Source organism: Rousettus aegyptiacus, unplaced genomic scaffold, assembly GCF_014176215.1.
Source record: "Rousettus aegyptiacus isolate mRouAeg1 unplaced genomic scaffold, mRouAeg1.p scaffold_m13_p_3, whole genome shotgun sequence".
Classification (NCBI taxonomy): Eukaryota; Metazoa; Chordata; class Mammalia; order Chiroptera; family Pteropodidae; genus Rousettus; species Rousettus aegyptiacus.
The window spans coordinates 144,091,599-144,108,749 of record NW_023416306.1 but is presented as its reverse complement, the minus strand read 5'-3'; the positions used below and the strand labels follow the sequence as shown (position 1 = coordinate 144,108,749).

The following is a 17,151-nucleotide window of genomic DNA, read 5'->3' as shown; positions in this document are numbered from 1 at the left end:
CTCGCATTGGACCAGAGGGAGCAGATGTTACCCGGTTGCTAGGAGCGTTGCTAGGAGGCGATGACGCCCCTCCAACAGCTTAGGAGCAACTTACTGTAGGTCGGGTGCACTGGCAGGGGCTGCTAGGAGCAAGATTTGAGAACAGGAATGAGGAAGGGCGGTCAACAGAGTCCCAAACAGAGAGAGTCCTGTGTTCCCCCAAATTGAGACCAGGATCCCGACAGGAAACCTGGAGGTGGCTAAGCACCGCAGTTCTCCATGCCGGGCTTCTCCTGGCAGGGCTCCCACAGACCTGGGCAGGTGACAGAGGTAGAGCCTCCTGGGGCACAGTCTGTAGCTGTAGGCCCTAGCTGAGTTCAACCCTTGTGAGGGTCAGGTTTGGGGATCAGAGTAGGGCAATACTTTCAATGGCTGAGGAGGCAGTGGGACTTGGTCAATGTTTTTCGGGCACCCAAACTTCCTCAGGGATGCTTGTTGCCTTGGGGCAGGGTCCTGGTAAGGGGAGAGACAGAGAAGTTGTGCGTTTGATCTGGGGTGAGGTGTGCGGGATGAAAAATGTAAGATTTTGTTCTGCCTTCTAGGATTCTCTTCCCCAGAGTGTTCTCGTTTGTGTCTGCAGCTTTGAGCCGTAGACAGATTTTGAAGAAGGAAATACTAATTAATCCATGAAAATCAGACCAGAGTTTAATTCCTTTTAACTGATGTCTGTGGCTGAGTCCTGGCACGATGCCAAAGATTTCAGAAAAAATATCCCTCATGATCTAAAATACTTCCTTTATACAATGAGAAGGTCTTCCTTTTGACACAATGACTAGTTAAAGCCTCAGGCTAATACCCAAACTTCTTTAAAATAAAAATAAATGGTACTTTTCACAAAGAAGACTGGAAAAGGTATACAAGTTTCAGTCATTTACACTATAGTATAAATTCAGCTAAAAGAATATATCAACTCTGTTATCTCATTCAAGCTATATTTTTATTTTCTTACCACTGCTTTTTGTTATCGTTGTTGTTCAATGAGCTTGTTATTCCTATATGGGGAAGATAATGAGAACATCAAAGTGGGCAAATTTGGGTAGCCAGTGAGCCAAATTAAAGACAGGAAAATGACAAACCCAGCAGATAAATTTTGCCCAAAGCAATCCTCAGAGGAGGACGCTCATTGAAGAAGGAGATACAACACTTCCCTGGTTCCCTATAGGGCCAGGCCAGGGTCTAGAAGGAAGAGAGCACTGCTGTAAATCAATTAAAATGAAAATTTGCTGTCTTTGGAGCCAAGGGAGGGCCACTGTGAGTGTCATGTTGACTCCTGCAACAGTAAACGTTCTGCAAGGCTGAAGGAGCTACACAAAGTTGCCCTCCAAATTTCAGAGGCCCCTGCTCCCTCAAGCTCCCAGCACCGACTAAAAACATAATGACAAAACTTAAGAGTTAACACTTTATTAGCCCTAAGACTCTTCCCTTTGCTCTCAAGATCCAGTCGCTCAGACTTTTTTCAGTTTCCTTGACTAGGGAAGGTTCTCATTTGTCTCAGGTATTTCATACATGCTGTTTCTTCTTCCTTGACACGCTTCCCTTTCACCTAACTTACTCTTACTCAGCCTTCGAGTCTTGGCTTAAATACCACTTCCTCATAGTGACTTTCCCTTACAGTGATACTCTGACTAGATTAGCCTTCTAATTATGTTCCCAAATCCTACAGATCTCAATCCACAATATTCACCACATGAGGTTTCAAGCTAGCTCTACCCTGTTAACGCTCTGTCCCCAGCACCTAGTTCACAGTGCCTGGTACATCAAAATTAATCAAGAGCACATGTGAATGGATGGAGCCACCCTGCCTGGTCCCACTTCCCTGTTTACATCCTAGCTGTGTGGCTATCAGTTAGTAAGTGAACTTCTACAAGATATGAGGGCAGCTACTAGTTGCGGTCCTTTAATCAAGTACAAGCCTATTATATAGAGAAAATTGTTTTCTGCCCTTAATGAAACAATGTGTTGATACAGCAATGTCTTTTCTTTCTCAAAGCATCTTATAAAGGTCGCTACCCAGATTTTAATGGCACTGGGAAATAACCTAAAAGTCCTTTATATATTTTCCTAGTTATTTTCTGTGTCCTCCAAAGTAGATGTGAGTCCTCTGACCTGAACTGTTCCATCTTTCCTTAAAATACTCCTCTACCTCAGGTAAAAAGCAGCCTCCATCTTCACATCCTGTATCTTTATGGAGGAAAAAAAAATCTATTGGGGGAGCAGCTCGTGAACTTGACCAATATGGGCAGCACTTCTAGTCTACTGTATCAGGATAGATCAGGATATATTCTTTTCTGTTGTCGATATAACTCACCAAATAATTGCCAAACTCCCTCTTCATTTGGGATCACCTCAAGAAAAATAACAGATGTTGGAAGACATAAAGAAAAGGTCAAGGTAATCTCAAGATCACAGAGTTGCTTGGTGGCAAAGTCAGAAATAGAACACAGGTATAAGAGTTTAACCTTTACTGGACTATTTATGTCTGCAGATTTAATTTTATAAATTCTTCAATTCTCCTGGCAAGAGATTAGAGCAAATCTTTCACTAAACAATTTTGGATTTTAAAATTAAATATTAAAATACCATACAATTCACCTTAGACTTCATCTAAATTCTAATCTTCTCACTACTGAATCTCATCCCTCCTCAAGACAACCACAGATGTAATGCTAATCCTGTCTCCTACTCCTTATCTGTTTGCTGAAAAGAATGAGATGTTTTATTATGTAGTAGAATGCACATTAAAATTCATCACAGCTCTGAATTGTCAGCCAATTTTCCTCTTGAGCCATTCTCTGAATTTCCCTGGAGAAACCCTAGGGAAACTGTAAAGAGAGACTAGAGTTTACAAGACATAAAATGTGATTTGATTCATCAATAAAATGTTACTCAGGATGGTTAAGATTTTTTTAAATTACTACAAAAGACTTCAAGAACCAGAGTCATAGATGGCTGTGTCAATTATTTTAACATTTAAGGATAGGTCTTTGTTGAAGGAATGTCAGAAGACAGCAATCATTTGTCAGATTTTAGGTTCTGTAGATGATTTACTCTAAGATTAATATGCTGAAAAAAAAAACCTGTTTCCTCTGCAATATTCTATTTTTGCTCATAATTTTATGTTATTTTCTTTGGTGTTTTTAATGTCACATATATACATATTTATTAGTGCACATACACATGTAGAAATGTTCATCCTCAACTATGGCTGTGCCACCCTGAACATACCCAATCCCATCTGATCTTGGCTGCTAAGTAGGGTCGGGCCTGGTTAGTACTTGGATGGGAGAACACCTAGGAAGACCAGGTGCTGTAGGCATTTAAAAAAAAAAAAAAAAAAAAAAAGGAAAGAAAGAAAGCAAAGCAATGTTCATCCTTGCTCAGTCTATCAATCCAGAAATGTAGTCAAATGATCTTTATTTGCAACAGCACCCCACCCCCCTGCTCCAACAGTGTTAAAATTATCTAAGCCGACTAGGGTGAACTACCACTACCACACCATTTGACATTTAAAAAGAAAGATGCACTAGATACTATCTAGAAGAGTCTCACCTAACTGATTCGTTTTCCTGTATAACAGAAACTATAATTCCCAACCTTCTCAAATATAGGTAGAGCCATATGACAAGTTCTGACCAACAGAGTTTAGACAGCAGTGGAGATCTAAGCTTGGCCCCTTAAAACACACATTTAATTCTCCTACCCTTTCTCCCGCTTTCATTTGCAGGGCAAAATCTTCCTTCAGATTCCTTAAGGACTCTGAGATGGCTCTCAATCCCTGAGATGTTTCTGAGAAAGCTGCATGGACAAAAACATCTTAGAGTAGTGAGAAATGAAGCTTTCTTATGCTAACTCACTGATATTTAGGATTGTTTATTATAATAGGTAGCATTAACTACCTCAACTAATGCAGTGTGCAAAAATGGTAAAAAAATAAAATAAAATAAAATAAATCCCTGAAACATCTACAGAATTTTTTTTCTTTTTCTTTTTTTTTTTTTGTTTTGGGGTCATCAATCATGCTTTTACTGCTATGGAGGTGTCTGATTACAATAGCCCTGCTTCCTCTACTTCTAGCTTGTTTCATCTGAGCTTCACAGACTTTTTAAAACTAGGTATCCATAGAAGGGAAAGGACTCTGGACAACAGCCTCTCATGAGCAATGTTTGGCCTTCTCAGAAAACTCTCTAGATGCAATTCAGTTATTTCAGGTAATCTTTACATTAACATAGCTCCTCACTTACCCAATATTCTTTATTTAAATTCAACACTTGAGACTAGCATCTGAGTTGATATACATTGATTTGCATACATGTTCAACATAAAAGCCTACAGCACCCTAAAACCAAAATAAATTATATGGATCATAAATGTAATGCTTGCAGTTCTAATATATATGTCTGCAGTTGATATGGTATTGGAGTTAATGGTTTTTGTATATACTAAAATAGGCAATATCATTCAGGCCCATAAAATTTACATGTTGATGCTGCAAAACTGTATCTTTTTTTAACTTAAAAAAATTTCACACATATACATATAAGCCATCTGCTTAAACTTTATTGATAAAACCAGTAGCAGCAGTTTCACAAAATTGGAATGATTTTTTCAGTTTTAACTATCATGAGATCAGTTGCAGCAGACATTTTGTACAAACCGGGCTAATAATTCTTCTATGTTTCTGTTTCAAACAAAAAGCAATTAGAATTTATCCTCATGCATTTAAATATCTAATACAGAAATAGATTTTAGGCTGCATAAAATATGCTTCCAATATCACTGTGAGACTGAACATCTGCCTTAAGCATTATTTGTACAAGAAGAACAGTATAATTCTTCTAATCACAAACTTATTATTTATCACAGGTAAACAATTTTACATTTTCTAACATATTTTCAAAGGGTGATCTTAAAACAAGAGTATCATCATCAAATATTTCACTGACTTGCCCAGTTAAAACATAAGACCTAACAGTGCGACAGTAACATACTAAAACCATTGTTATAAACTCTTGAACATTACAAAAGTTTGAAAGATTCTCTAGCTTTTAAGTTTAATAATTTAAAAATATTCCAAATGTTTTCCTATATACTAATTATTCACAGATAGAATCTTAGAAATGGGGTTGTTACATTCTATAACTGTTTGTTCTGGCAATAGCTAGAGATACATTCATGCTTCTTAAGCAGGAGACACCAGAAGTCAATAAGTTATACTGTGAGGGACAGGAGGATACCCACATGGAATATTCTGAAGATTTTCAGAAGCTTCTAAAATTAGAGTTCAACCCTTTGGAGGAGAAAATATTTTTTGTTTTTCTGCTGGAAAACTTTAGAAGAGGAAATATGACAGCATCCAGGCCTGAAAATGACTATGAAGCAATGGGAGAGGTTTGGGGCAACTCCTATCTTATAACTAATTGGCCTTGAACAATGAACTTGCCCAGGATTGCCTTCTAGTGACTTAGGAATATAAAGAAAGAGTAGATTTTACACTAATCTATGTTATGCTAAACTGTCCTCATAAGTGAAATCCATTAAACTATGGATCATCATTCACAACTACCAAAAACTCAGGACAGTCTAGTATACATAAATAACTCATTAAAGTAAACGTGGAATTGAAAAGCACAGGTTTATAATATTAATACTTCTCCAGTATCCAAATGTGAGTTGAACAGAACTACAAAGCACATTCCCTGCTAAAAAGAGTGAGCCCCATGTAGGCTAAAATCTCCCCAAAATAGTTACATATGTTCGAAATGAATGAATCATTCACATTTACATTTTTTAATATAAGTTCTTCAAGGACATCCATGAAAAGTTGAGCTATAATGGAAACCCAATAAAATATTTTAAAACAGCAGAGTTGCACACAGTATGCATATGGTGAAACATAAATGTGTGAATGCGAACAACTGTTTCTTTCGGATGCCACACGAAGATAAAAGAAAAAAAAAACCCGAGTCAGATCTACTTGCACTGTGAACACAAAATATTGCTATAAAATCTTGGATGTACCTTGAAAATAATTTTTTAACCTTTACTTTTTTCTGGGAGATAATAAATGGTATTTAGCAAGAAAATGATTATGTGCATAAGGAAAGTCACTTGGGAGGGGAGAAATGGAGAAGACTGATTCTTCAAAAGAAAAACGTACATTGAAGGACCTTTTCTGATGGGGGAAGCATCTTTCCAAATACCGTATCCAAATCTCATTTTATGAAAAAAAAAATAATGCTATTCAATTGAATACTTTCTCTGTACTCAAAGTTAAATTGTTCTAAAGAAGAAAAGTCTGCATTCGACTCCAAGATTGGCAAGCTTGCTGAAAAGATGGATTTGCAATTAGTTCTGTGGTCTGAGTGTCTGAATGAAAAATTAGAAACTTATACTTTGTCATCTCAAAAGCAGAATGGCTAAAGACCATTCCAACTGTAACTTTCAAATTACTAACATTCTGTGAATATAGCTCAATGATTGGCAGAGATCTAAAAGTGTCAATTACTTTTATATATCTGCATAAAGAATTGATATGACCTTAAAATCAAACAAATAAAATGTCCACAGTCTTCAAAAACTCTTAATTCTCTAAAGTATTTTTCTATTACCTTGTCATACCACACAGTGGGGACTCAGAACATTTGTGTTAATGAAGGAATGTATGAATCTTATTCTTACAACAGGCTGGTGAAAACAAGTAAAATGAGTTAGTATTTCTACCTGACAAATGCCAAAATTCAGACTTGGAGAACTTGTGACCTGACATTTACTTTAGAGCTCATTAGGGAAAGATATGGTACTGGAACACAGGCCTCATTAATTTTAATCTACTCCAATATTTTTTCCACAACCACAACTTCACCTCTGCAGTAATGCCAGATTCCACAAGTTGCTGCAACTACAAAGCCAAGGGCTGTTGGTACACATAAATAATATCAAATGCTTGCCAGATGTGGATCATCCATCAGGTCTCCCTGTTCACCTGGTTTTATTATCAGTGTTGTAACTGTAACATCTGCCCACCTGCTTGTTCTGCCTGTGCATTATCGAGGGTCATCCTTCCATCCAGAATTCAGAGCTGCTATATGATCCAGATGCTTACATACCACTTGTAGTTACTTTATACAACTGACTAGACAGGGCACAATCACAAAGCTTCCTTTCTCTTGGCAGCAGTGACAAAATCATACAAACTAGTAACAGAAGGTGGTTTTCTATCATGAAACAGTAATAACGTAATTAGCACTTTTTATCAATGTATTTAAATCTTTGCTCAACAACAGAAAACACTGTAAATTGCTAATTTGAGGATCACATCCTCATAGCCTTCAGAACTTTCTCTGTTCAGATTCCGATGGAGCAGGGAAAAGCTTAGATGGGTCAACATAAATTATGCAATTGTGATTTATTTCACAAATATTTTCCTTAAATGTAAAACAAGCCCAATATCACATAGGTGAAATTGATTCTGAATTGGAAATTGCTACATTTTATATGATGGGTCATATGAATTCATCTATTTTTCTTGAGAACATACACATTAACAAAATGTACCAGAGCAATTAGAACTACAAATAAAAGTAAATAGATAATAAACAAACTGGTACATCCAAACAATGGCATATTATTATTCAACATTAAAATGAGGTATTAAACCATGAAAAGACATGGAGGAAATTTAAATGCATAATGCTAAATGAAAGAAGTCAATCTGAAAAGACTACATACTATATGATTCCAACCATATGACATTCTGGAAAAGGCAAAACTATAGAGACAGTAAAAAGATCAGTGGTTATGAGGGGTTAGAGAGGAGAGAGAAATAGGCAGACAGCAAAAGATTTTTAGGGTCATGAAACAACAAAATTGAAACATAATGTAAAATATAGACTTTGGGTGATGATGTGTCAGTGTAGGTTCATCCTGGTGCAGGATGTTGGTAGTAGAGGAGGTCAAGTGAGTATGGGAGTAGGGGTTATATAGAAACTCTCTGTACTTTCCACTCAATTTTGCTATGAAGCTGAAATTGCTCAAGAAATGAAATTTATTAATTAAAAAACATAGTTCACAAAGACCGTCATGCTTTTTCCTGAAAATACAGGTCAAATCTTATTTCAATAAACATTATTACACAAATGTCTCAGCCACAAAAAAAGTATGCAAATTCTAACTTATTCACAAACTTAAAATCTGCAATAAAATTAAGTTATGGAAAGTACTTTATATTTCATAATAAAATTTAATTTATAGCTGCATTAATATGGTTGCATAATAAAAGACTGCATTATAATTTGGTGTAGTTGTGAATTAATAAAGATTATTATGGGTCATAGGGAAGTGTGGCGCCAACTATAAGAAACTTGACAAAGAAACTCTTAATAGAGACATGTGACCCTAAAATGTAATACAGAATAGCTTACAAAAATATCATTCTTTTAGTGTACATGTTCCTCACCTACCAGAGTTTTTATTAGCAGCCTTCTGATATCTTTTCCCAAACATCAAGGTCTTCATCAAACAAGAGATATAAACTTTTTTATTATGGGCCATCAAGAAGGCATCATAAAAAAAAATTGTTTTCAGTAAAAACTTTTAGAATGTTAAAGATTCTGACTTAACTTACACAATTGAGACATGTTTAGTAGATATTTAAGTTTTTATGATGTTAAAAATTATAAGCAAAAAAAATAGAATTAAAAGCAGTAAATCCATTGGAAAAACTCCTCTTTTGTCTCCTGTTATAAAATTGGTCCATCTGCCAAGGTAAGGACACTCCCAGCATTGAGCTTTACCCAAGTCATAGGGATGCCCAATATGTTTTAGTGTATAATATCTAAGATAAGTTTTAAAAGACACAAAGGAGTAACAGAGATCTTTCTTTACCCTGTCACCCCTTTAACTGGCAGCTACTATCTCCAGTTCACTCTTTCAAAAGTAAAATGCCTTTCAACTATTAAAAAAGAACTTATAAGAAGTGTGTCACATTTGTCTGTACAGACCTAGCATTCCAGGGTCTTACTGCCTTGCGAAGGCATCCGATATTCAATTAAAAGAATAAAAAAAACTAAATATCTAACTTCTGTTTTATGCTATAACTCATTTCATCACTGGACTGGAATGCCACATGGCTTTCTTTAGATGCAAAATATATCCATTTATTTTGAAGGGAAGCATAGACTGGCAAAAATATATTTCTTAACTAGAGGCAGAGTAATAACTTCTACTTTCCTTAAATCCTTTTCTTTTCAATGGGGGAAGAGGGAAGAAGAGATCATTACAGAAGTACATTAAGTCAAAAATTAAAGGATAATAAAAGATCTTTTGTTTACCTGAAGTTCTTATCAGGATCCAGTTGTTAAAAAGGTAATATTTAGAAACAAAAACGATGGTTGAACTCAACCATTTTACTCATCTGCTATTCTCCAACCCCTAGCCCAGGGTCTGGAAGATAATATACTTAATAAATGTCTTCTAAATGAATAAGTTTTATATAAACTAAAACAATAGAAACCAGCAAGTAGATACTTTAAGGGGGAAATAAATAAAAATAATGCATAAATATGATGATATAATTAGAAGGCATCCTTCTCACATCCTCAAAGTGGAATAGGTAACATTGACATGAAGTAAAAACTGCCATGGAAACACCTAATGCAGCATCAGTGAGCAACAGAGAGCAGGCAGCAACATTCAGGGGAGGTTTTATTCTAAGAGGTCCACAGACTTCCATGACTGCTTCTGTGTTTGTTCTGTAAAGTCTCAAGCTGTTTCACAAGTTCTGCAGTGGCTACAAATATAGCTGATTCTGGTTTGTGTGTCTTGGATACTGATTTGTAACCCAAGGGAAACACAAATGGTCAACATCCCATGGGAGAGGAAGCTCACCCAGAGCCTGCCGGCATTCCCTGTCACCTACCCAAAGCCCTACAGCCAACTCCCCAGAGAAAATCTTGTATGATACTCAGAAAAATCAATGTGGAAAAATGTCCAAAGGGGAAGAGGGCAGGCCTAGAGCGTTGTTATTGTTGATTCTGTTTGGAGACCACATATAAAATATTAGACCTAGATAGAACTTTATGAAGACTGTCTCCCTGTTTTTTAGACAGAACCCACAGCTCATGCAGATGTTTCTATTTTAAAAGACTTCTCAATAAAATGATTCTGTGATCTCCCTTGGCGACTCCTCCTCCAACAGGACCAAGGCCCACTTCAAGTCCCAGGCTTCCTAGATTCAGTCAGTATATTTTACCTATTTCCAATAACCCTTAGCCAGGTACTCTACATTTTACAGTGCATAGTTAGACTAATTGGACAATCGTATGTTGGTAAGCACTGCTGGCTTTATTATGATGACTAATGCTTCCATGTGTTGCCACAGCCCACCAAAAAGATGTTAAAGATGTTCAGTCCTGTGCTATGCCACAGAGCACGGTGCTAGACACAAAGAAATTCAATGATCACATTTTTAGTTAATTTGAAAAACCTTCATTAATTCTTCTTATATCTAAGTTCAATGCTCTTGACTTGATTTAGGTGACAGCTCTGACTGTCCACAAGCTTAGGAAAAGTATGTTGTCCTCTTGATAAGAACACCTTACATTCTGGAGAACTATTACTAGAAATAACTCCACACGCTTCTCATCCCAGCCAAGCCTTTTAATTTCCTTACATGCTGAATTATTCCTAACTAAAATCCCCAAGCTAAGTGATTCTTCTCCATTTTCTTCACGTTTCTCCTGAATGAGAAGCCTAGAACTTAAGTCAGTAGACTGGCAATTTAGCAATATTGGGACTAAAGCCTCACATTTCCTTATTCCAGAATCATGCTTAGTTTTAAACCACAGCGAGTAGTACATGACTGGCTCATGGCACCAGGTTATACTGAACTTGAGAAGGTTAGTCACCGATCACATCTTCGGGTCAAACATTCACAAAAGTTCCTCTAAATTCTCAGGGAACTCTCCTCTTTACTCAAGGTTTGAACACTTAAGAACAACTGAACACTCTTACTATTATATCAATAAGTCACTCTTAAAACTTTCCAAAAATGAGTTAGTGCCAACTATGATAGAATTCATTTCATCAAGATCTTTTAAGAGAAACAATGATTGATACATAATTGATCCTGAATAGAACTGTTCTAGTCAAACAGTTTGATACGTTTTGACAGTTGCATTAGATCATTGAAAATTTTGCCTATAAGAATATAAGATGGATATATAATATAGGCCAAAAAAACAGTGCTGTCTCTTTTAAGAATGTTAGCATAGTGTCTGCCACACTGTTTTTCTTAGTTTTTCAGGTCAAAGTTGAAATACGTACGCAAATTGCCCTCATTACCAACTCTTTTGATGGGGACGAGGTGCACGTGCTATATGATTTTTTTTTAATATAGTTTGCTTTGCTTTTTCCTTTGGAACAAATGAATAATTTTTTAAGACAATAAAAATACTTGTGCATTTGTTTTGTTGTAGATCAAATAGAATAAAACGTTCTCTGTCCACTGTTTCCTTAAAGGTAAGAGGAAATGATCCCACATGTGTTTTCTAAACCTGTTTCTTTATCATTACAGAATATACCTCCTTTTAGCTATATATCATCTACAAATAGTCCTGTCTTACTCACTTATCTGATCTTAATGTACTATACTCACTGCTGCAAAAGACTAGCCAAGATTTGGGGAAATTCACAATTCAATGTCCACACTGAACCATCAATTTAATCAATTCATTAGCTATCAGAGAAGGACTTTCACTTAACCTGATGGTAATTTCAACTTAAATAATGCTTTAGTTGAAAAGAAAAGAGTTTGATTCTCACATAAGACCATCTAGTACAGCTAGGATGTAAAACACAGTTACTGACCGAGAGGTGTCAACGATTTGTAAGACGGTGTGCAAGCCCCCTTGTAGCACCCAGTACTACAGAGAATATCAACATTTGAGGTCAATCAGTTATTGCCTTTGAAAGCAGAGTGAAGAATGCCTGAAGTACATGTCAATGCAGCAGCATGCTCTCTTTTTCCCTCAAACTTTGTGCAGGTAAAATGCTGAGTATGATATATCTAAAGGTGTTTAAAGTACATCTCCTGTTAGAAAGGCAAGCCCTCCCCTCAAAGTTAGGCGACATCAGCAAAAAACACGGTCCAAAGCAACTGCACATCCCACTGGGAGCCAATGAAGGAGAGAAAGTGAGAGCAGGTGTTCAGCTGCCTGGTGAATGACCCATTTAAAAATTCAACAATAGTCAGAGGCGCAGCAGGGAGTACAAGAGCCACCACCGTGATGGGTGAAACCAGCACTTCATGATTCAGTGTAAATTCATGCCCTGAAAGAAGGCACACTATAAAGCCAATTTCCATAAACCTCGTGCATCATTTACTCTCGACAAAATTATTTAAGAAGCACCTCTTCAGGAAAAATCATGGAGAGAACTACTCATGCAGTAAACGCTGGTGCTTCCTCAATTTCAAATGTCCCTATGAGATATTAATTATGAGCCAGGTAAAATACATAAAAGCAGCTTTTTTTTTTACTGCAGAACCAACTAATTATCTTTCATAACTCTTTTGAAAAGCAAATGTGGACGTAAAAGCTCGAGTGAAAAACATGTTAAACGTATTGTGTCTAGACTTTGCCAAGATGATAAGGAAGTTGAAGTGCACAAAAATCAAAAGATCTTACTAAACCAAAATTTCAAATCAACGTAAAAAAAATTCAGCCTCATATTTTAATGTATCTTGTCATTAGCATTTTATATTTATACAATCAGCTTTAGGGTAAATGTTACTATATATTCAAGATGAACATACAGCCTACATGGTGAGTAGCACCAACATAGTAAAATTATAAAAATAAAAAAAATGCTTTTCGGGCATCCCTTTCCTTAAAATGCCGCATATTCCTGTAACTGTGTCATAAGCAGACTGTTGGGAAGCATATCAAACACACAAAGATATCTTCAGTACACCAGCAGAAAATGGGTGGGTCAAGGCAGCAGAAAAAGAAGTAGAGGTGATTATTGGGCACCCTGAGATAAAGATGCAGCCAAATATAAAGCAGGAAAATATGACGGAGGAGAAATCTAGGACTGTCTGTACAATATATGCAGATTTTTTCAAATGTAAATTTTAAAGTGAATGCTGCTTTTATGTGACTGCATAAAGGAAAGCATAACAAGGCTGCTCTACTTCCCTTTTAACACAAGCGCATAGAGAGTAAGGGATGTGAAAAGCCAATTCTTTGTGCAGCTACTTAATCAATTGCACTCAGTTCTACTCCATGACACAGCCACACTGCAAAGACCACTCAGCAGTTAATGGATACAATGTTGGAAAAGCACTTTGAGGTCTTCCAGAGAAAGATAGGGCAAAAACCCAAAGGAGCACGTTTTATTACTTATTCTCAATAACTGTGAAGCATTATATATGAAACTCCCACGGCCTAAAAAGAAATTATGATATTAATTTTTTTTTGGCTAATTCTCATTATTCCACATGAAATCACTTTCAAAAGTTGTAACTTGAAATCATAGTAAGGTTATCCCGTGCCCTTGTCAGGATAACCATTACAGGCTGTAAGGAATAAATATGTTCTTCAAGTGTTACAGCCTACATTTACAATCTGTCAAAATGTAGAGCTGAGGAGGAGATATGTGTTTTTAACTGTATACATCCATCACTAGCTATCTCTCTTCCCACAGACAGCAAAAAGTCAACAATGAAGCATAAAAGCTAAAAATAAGTGACTGAGCAATTGCTCAGAAGAGCTACATATTGGGCACAGTGTTACATGTACACACATTCCTTCTCCCCTTTTTTTATTACTGCCAATTTACAGTAATTGAGATTAAGGGTTCAGATCTAAGAAAAAAATAAGCAAGCATGCACTGCACAAGTATATAAAAGTCAGTCAGAAGTAAAATTTCATGCTTATAACCATACATCACTGTTCTGAAAGGCACGTGCCCAGAATGCAAGTAGTGACTAATAGATGTGGCTGCAAATGCCATGAAAAATGACAATTATAGGCACATCAAATACTCCAGAAAAAAACGTAGTGTCATCTCATATAAGCTGAAGATATTTTTTCATTCACAGGTATTATAACATGTTCATTTCTAAGAGGCAATCAAATCAACATTATTAAAGACCCATTGTTTGTAATTTACTGTGTTCTAATGATGAAAATATTGCATAAAAAAGAATATGGTTTACATGCAGGTGTACAGTCAAAATATATGTCTCAATATATAATTGCATATAGAAAAAGTATAATCTAAAAGGAAAAACACTACATTCAGAAAAATTAATAAATTCATGACTTAAGTAGGTTTTTTGGTTTTCTTCTCATTCTGTAAGAATTTATTAAGTGAGAAAAAGAGCATAAAAATCTTGAAAGTTACAAGTTTGAAATCTTATATATTCAAAAGGAGACAAATTATCTTTCAACAGTATTTTTTTAGCTTCCAAATGATTTATCTAAACTAAACCTCATAGGAAACCACAATATATGAGTGAGATAAAAAGAGATATTTAACTAATACAAATTTGTTTTTATAAGTGCAAGTTTATAACATTTATTTGTTAGGTAAATAAATGAGAGGGATTTTTGATAAAGAGGAAAAAATGTGAAATAGGGGACTATGGAGGACAGTTACATTCTTTGAGCCTCAGTGTCTGACTCATTTCTGTATTTTGGAGTTTTTTGCACCATATTAAGAGAATTCTGATTCATACACATAAGTGGTTACAAATAGTAACATTTAACAGCTCCCTCGCAATCAGGTTCCTCTTCAAGCAAACAGAGAGAGCAGGAGAAGCTTCATAGCCTAAACCAAAATTCAATAACCCATTAACACAAATTAACTCATCATCACTGCTTGCAACTACAACATTTACCATATAGTTGACTGTTTATGTAGGATTTTTAAAAATTACAATACTTAAATTCAAATCAAACCTTTGAGAAACACAAAGATTACCGCCCGCCCCCGCCCCCAAGAGACACAAAAAATGTCCTAGGAGTTAGTGGATTCCAATCCCCATTTGAAAGCCTGTCTTTAAAAAGCCTGCCAGCCTATGCTGAGTTGCAACGAGGGCCAACTGGGCAGATGAGGCATGTAAACACCTGTTGGCAAACCTAGGATTCGAGCAACGTGTGCCATCTGCAGACCTGCTGGCCTTTGGTATCCTTCATTTCTTCCCAGTGGTCTTGTTCCTCCTCCCCACTACTGTTCTGGCCCAGAGCAATCCAACCAACCATCTCTTTACGCTTCATAGTACGCCTGTTGTAAACGGAAATCATCAGTGTGACATCGGAGAGCTGAAAGAGGGCCACCTGGAAAACAAAGGTCTCCTTATAGACAGGATTGGGCTGACCACGTCGAATGGATGTCTTGCAGCGGGACATCTCTTGACCCACAGAATTGAGGAGAAAGAGCTTTCCGTATGTATCTAAGAAAAAACAATGGAAATGAGAAAATATCAGCACTTTCTGTTTTGCTGGTCGAGTTGTAATATTTACATGGGCTGCAATTTTTTCCCTTTTAACATACTGATTGGCATCCTCAGGCCACTTGCTGTGGGACTAATGCACCTTACACAAATTAAGGAAAGGGATTATTCCCTTGAATGCGTAACATCTTATGCAGCCCACTATCAGGCACCTTGCTGATGGTCATTAGCAGCTCTACCTGTACAGGAGTGAATTCATGCATAGGCATATGTGCAATGCTGTTTGTGGACATGCCCGATTCTTCATCCACATACTATTTATGTAACAAGATAAATGTATACATTTCGCTTTATGTGTATTTTTCATAGTGAAAATACTGTTTGATGCCTGAGTTAGAGTCTCTTCTTACTCTCTACATATTCTCATCTAGTCAATGACAACTGCCAAATCTGGCTCTGATAACAACTACCAAATCTGTGTCTCTGGCCTCGACGTCTCTCCCAAGTTTAAGATCCAGTGGAATACCACCTTTCTTCTCATAGATGTCTCATGCACATCTCACACTCACCATTTCCCCAGCTTATAAAAACTTGCTGCTCCAGTGTTCTCCATCGCTGTGAATGCTAGCTAGCATCATCCACTCAATGATCCAAATCAGAAATCGGGACTACAGTTTTGACGAGACTAGCTCTCACACCCTTGTCTAGCAAATCAATCACCAAGTTTCATTGGTTCTACCTCCTGAATAGCTCCCAAATCCACCCACTTCTTTCCTTCTCCGATGCCACTGAACTCAGCCTACACCATAAGCTCAGATCACCAGCATCTCTCGCCTGCATTATTACATGTTTCCTCACCGGACCCAAGTCACTGGGTTGACCAATAGTCAGAAGGACCTTTGTAAAATGCATATGTGGTCATGTCACTCTCAGGAAAAAGCAGAAATGAAACCGTTAATACTTTCCACTCGTCTCAGGACAAAACTAAATTTCTTGGTATAGGCTATGTACTCAGGCCCTGTTATCTTCTAGTCTTATGTATCACTGTGCCTTTAATCTTTGCAATCCAACTGTATTGAACTACCTTCATCCCTCCAACCCTATGTGCTCTCTTTTCCTTTCACTTCTGCAAAAATTGTACATGCCCTGATACCTCACTTCATCTAGGAATCTTTGCTGACCACTCTCCCCTCCCCACCAGGCCTGGTTCAGATAACCCTCTTGTGGGCTTCATCAAAATCAAACGATAGCCTATCTTAGCACTTTATCACCCAATATTATCACTGCCTGTTTACGTGTCTGCAAGACTGTCAGTTCACCAATGGTAGAAAGAGGGATTGCCTTGTTTACTGTAATACCCCAATGCCTGTTCCAGGGTCTAACATGTAATAAACATTCAATAAATATTAAATATTTTGTAATGATTGTTCATGACTAGTCAGGAGGCTCAACTTTCTTTTCTCTTTTTGTATCAAGTTTTCCAATCGACAAAATGAGGCCAAACCTCTCGTTTTATAACTCATATTAGAATGCTATAAAATGGTGGCTAGCATAGTATTTTTAGTCATTCACAGAAAAGAAAAAAATATCCAAATTACTGACATAGACTACCTTTTTCCCTAAAATTCCCAAATGAGTCATTACAAAAAAACATTACC

General features: G+C 36.7%; 1 protein-coding gene and 1 pseudogene across 3 annotated transcripts in view; one reads left to right on the top strand and one right to left on the bottom strand.

Annotated features, from left to right (window-relative positions):
• Positions 1-3,236: 3,236 nt before the first annotated feature.
• Positions 3,237-3,355, top strand: LOC118601357 (annotated as a pseudogene).
• Positions 3,356-7,766: 4,411 nt separating this feature from the next.
• Positions 7,767-17,151, bottom strand: part of SYT16 (synaptotagmin 16) — a 203,940-nt gene continuing 194,555 nt past the window's right edge. For all 3 annotated transcript variants that reach the window (XM_036239028.1, XM_036239027.1, XM_016141798.2), the window contains one exon: positions 7,767-15,493. In XM_036239028.1, the coding sequence (XP_036094921.1) occupies positions 15,180-15,493 (314 nt within the window). In that variant the 3' untranslated portion in view covers positions 7,767-15,179. The remainder of the gene's footprint in view (positions 15,494-17,151) is intronic.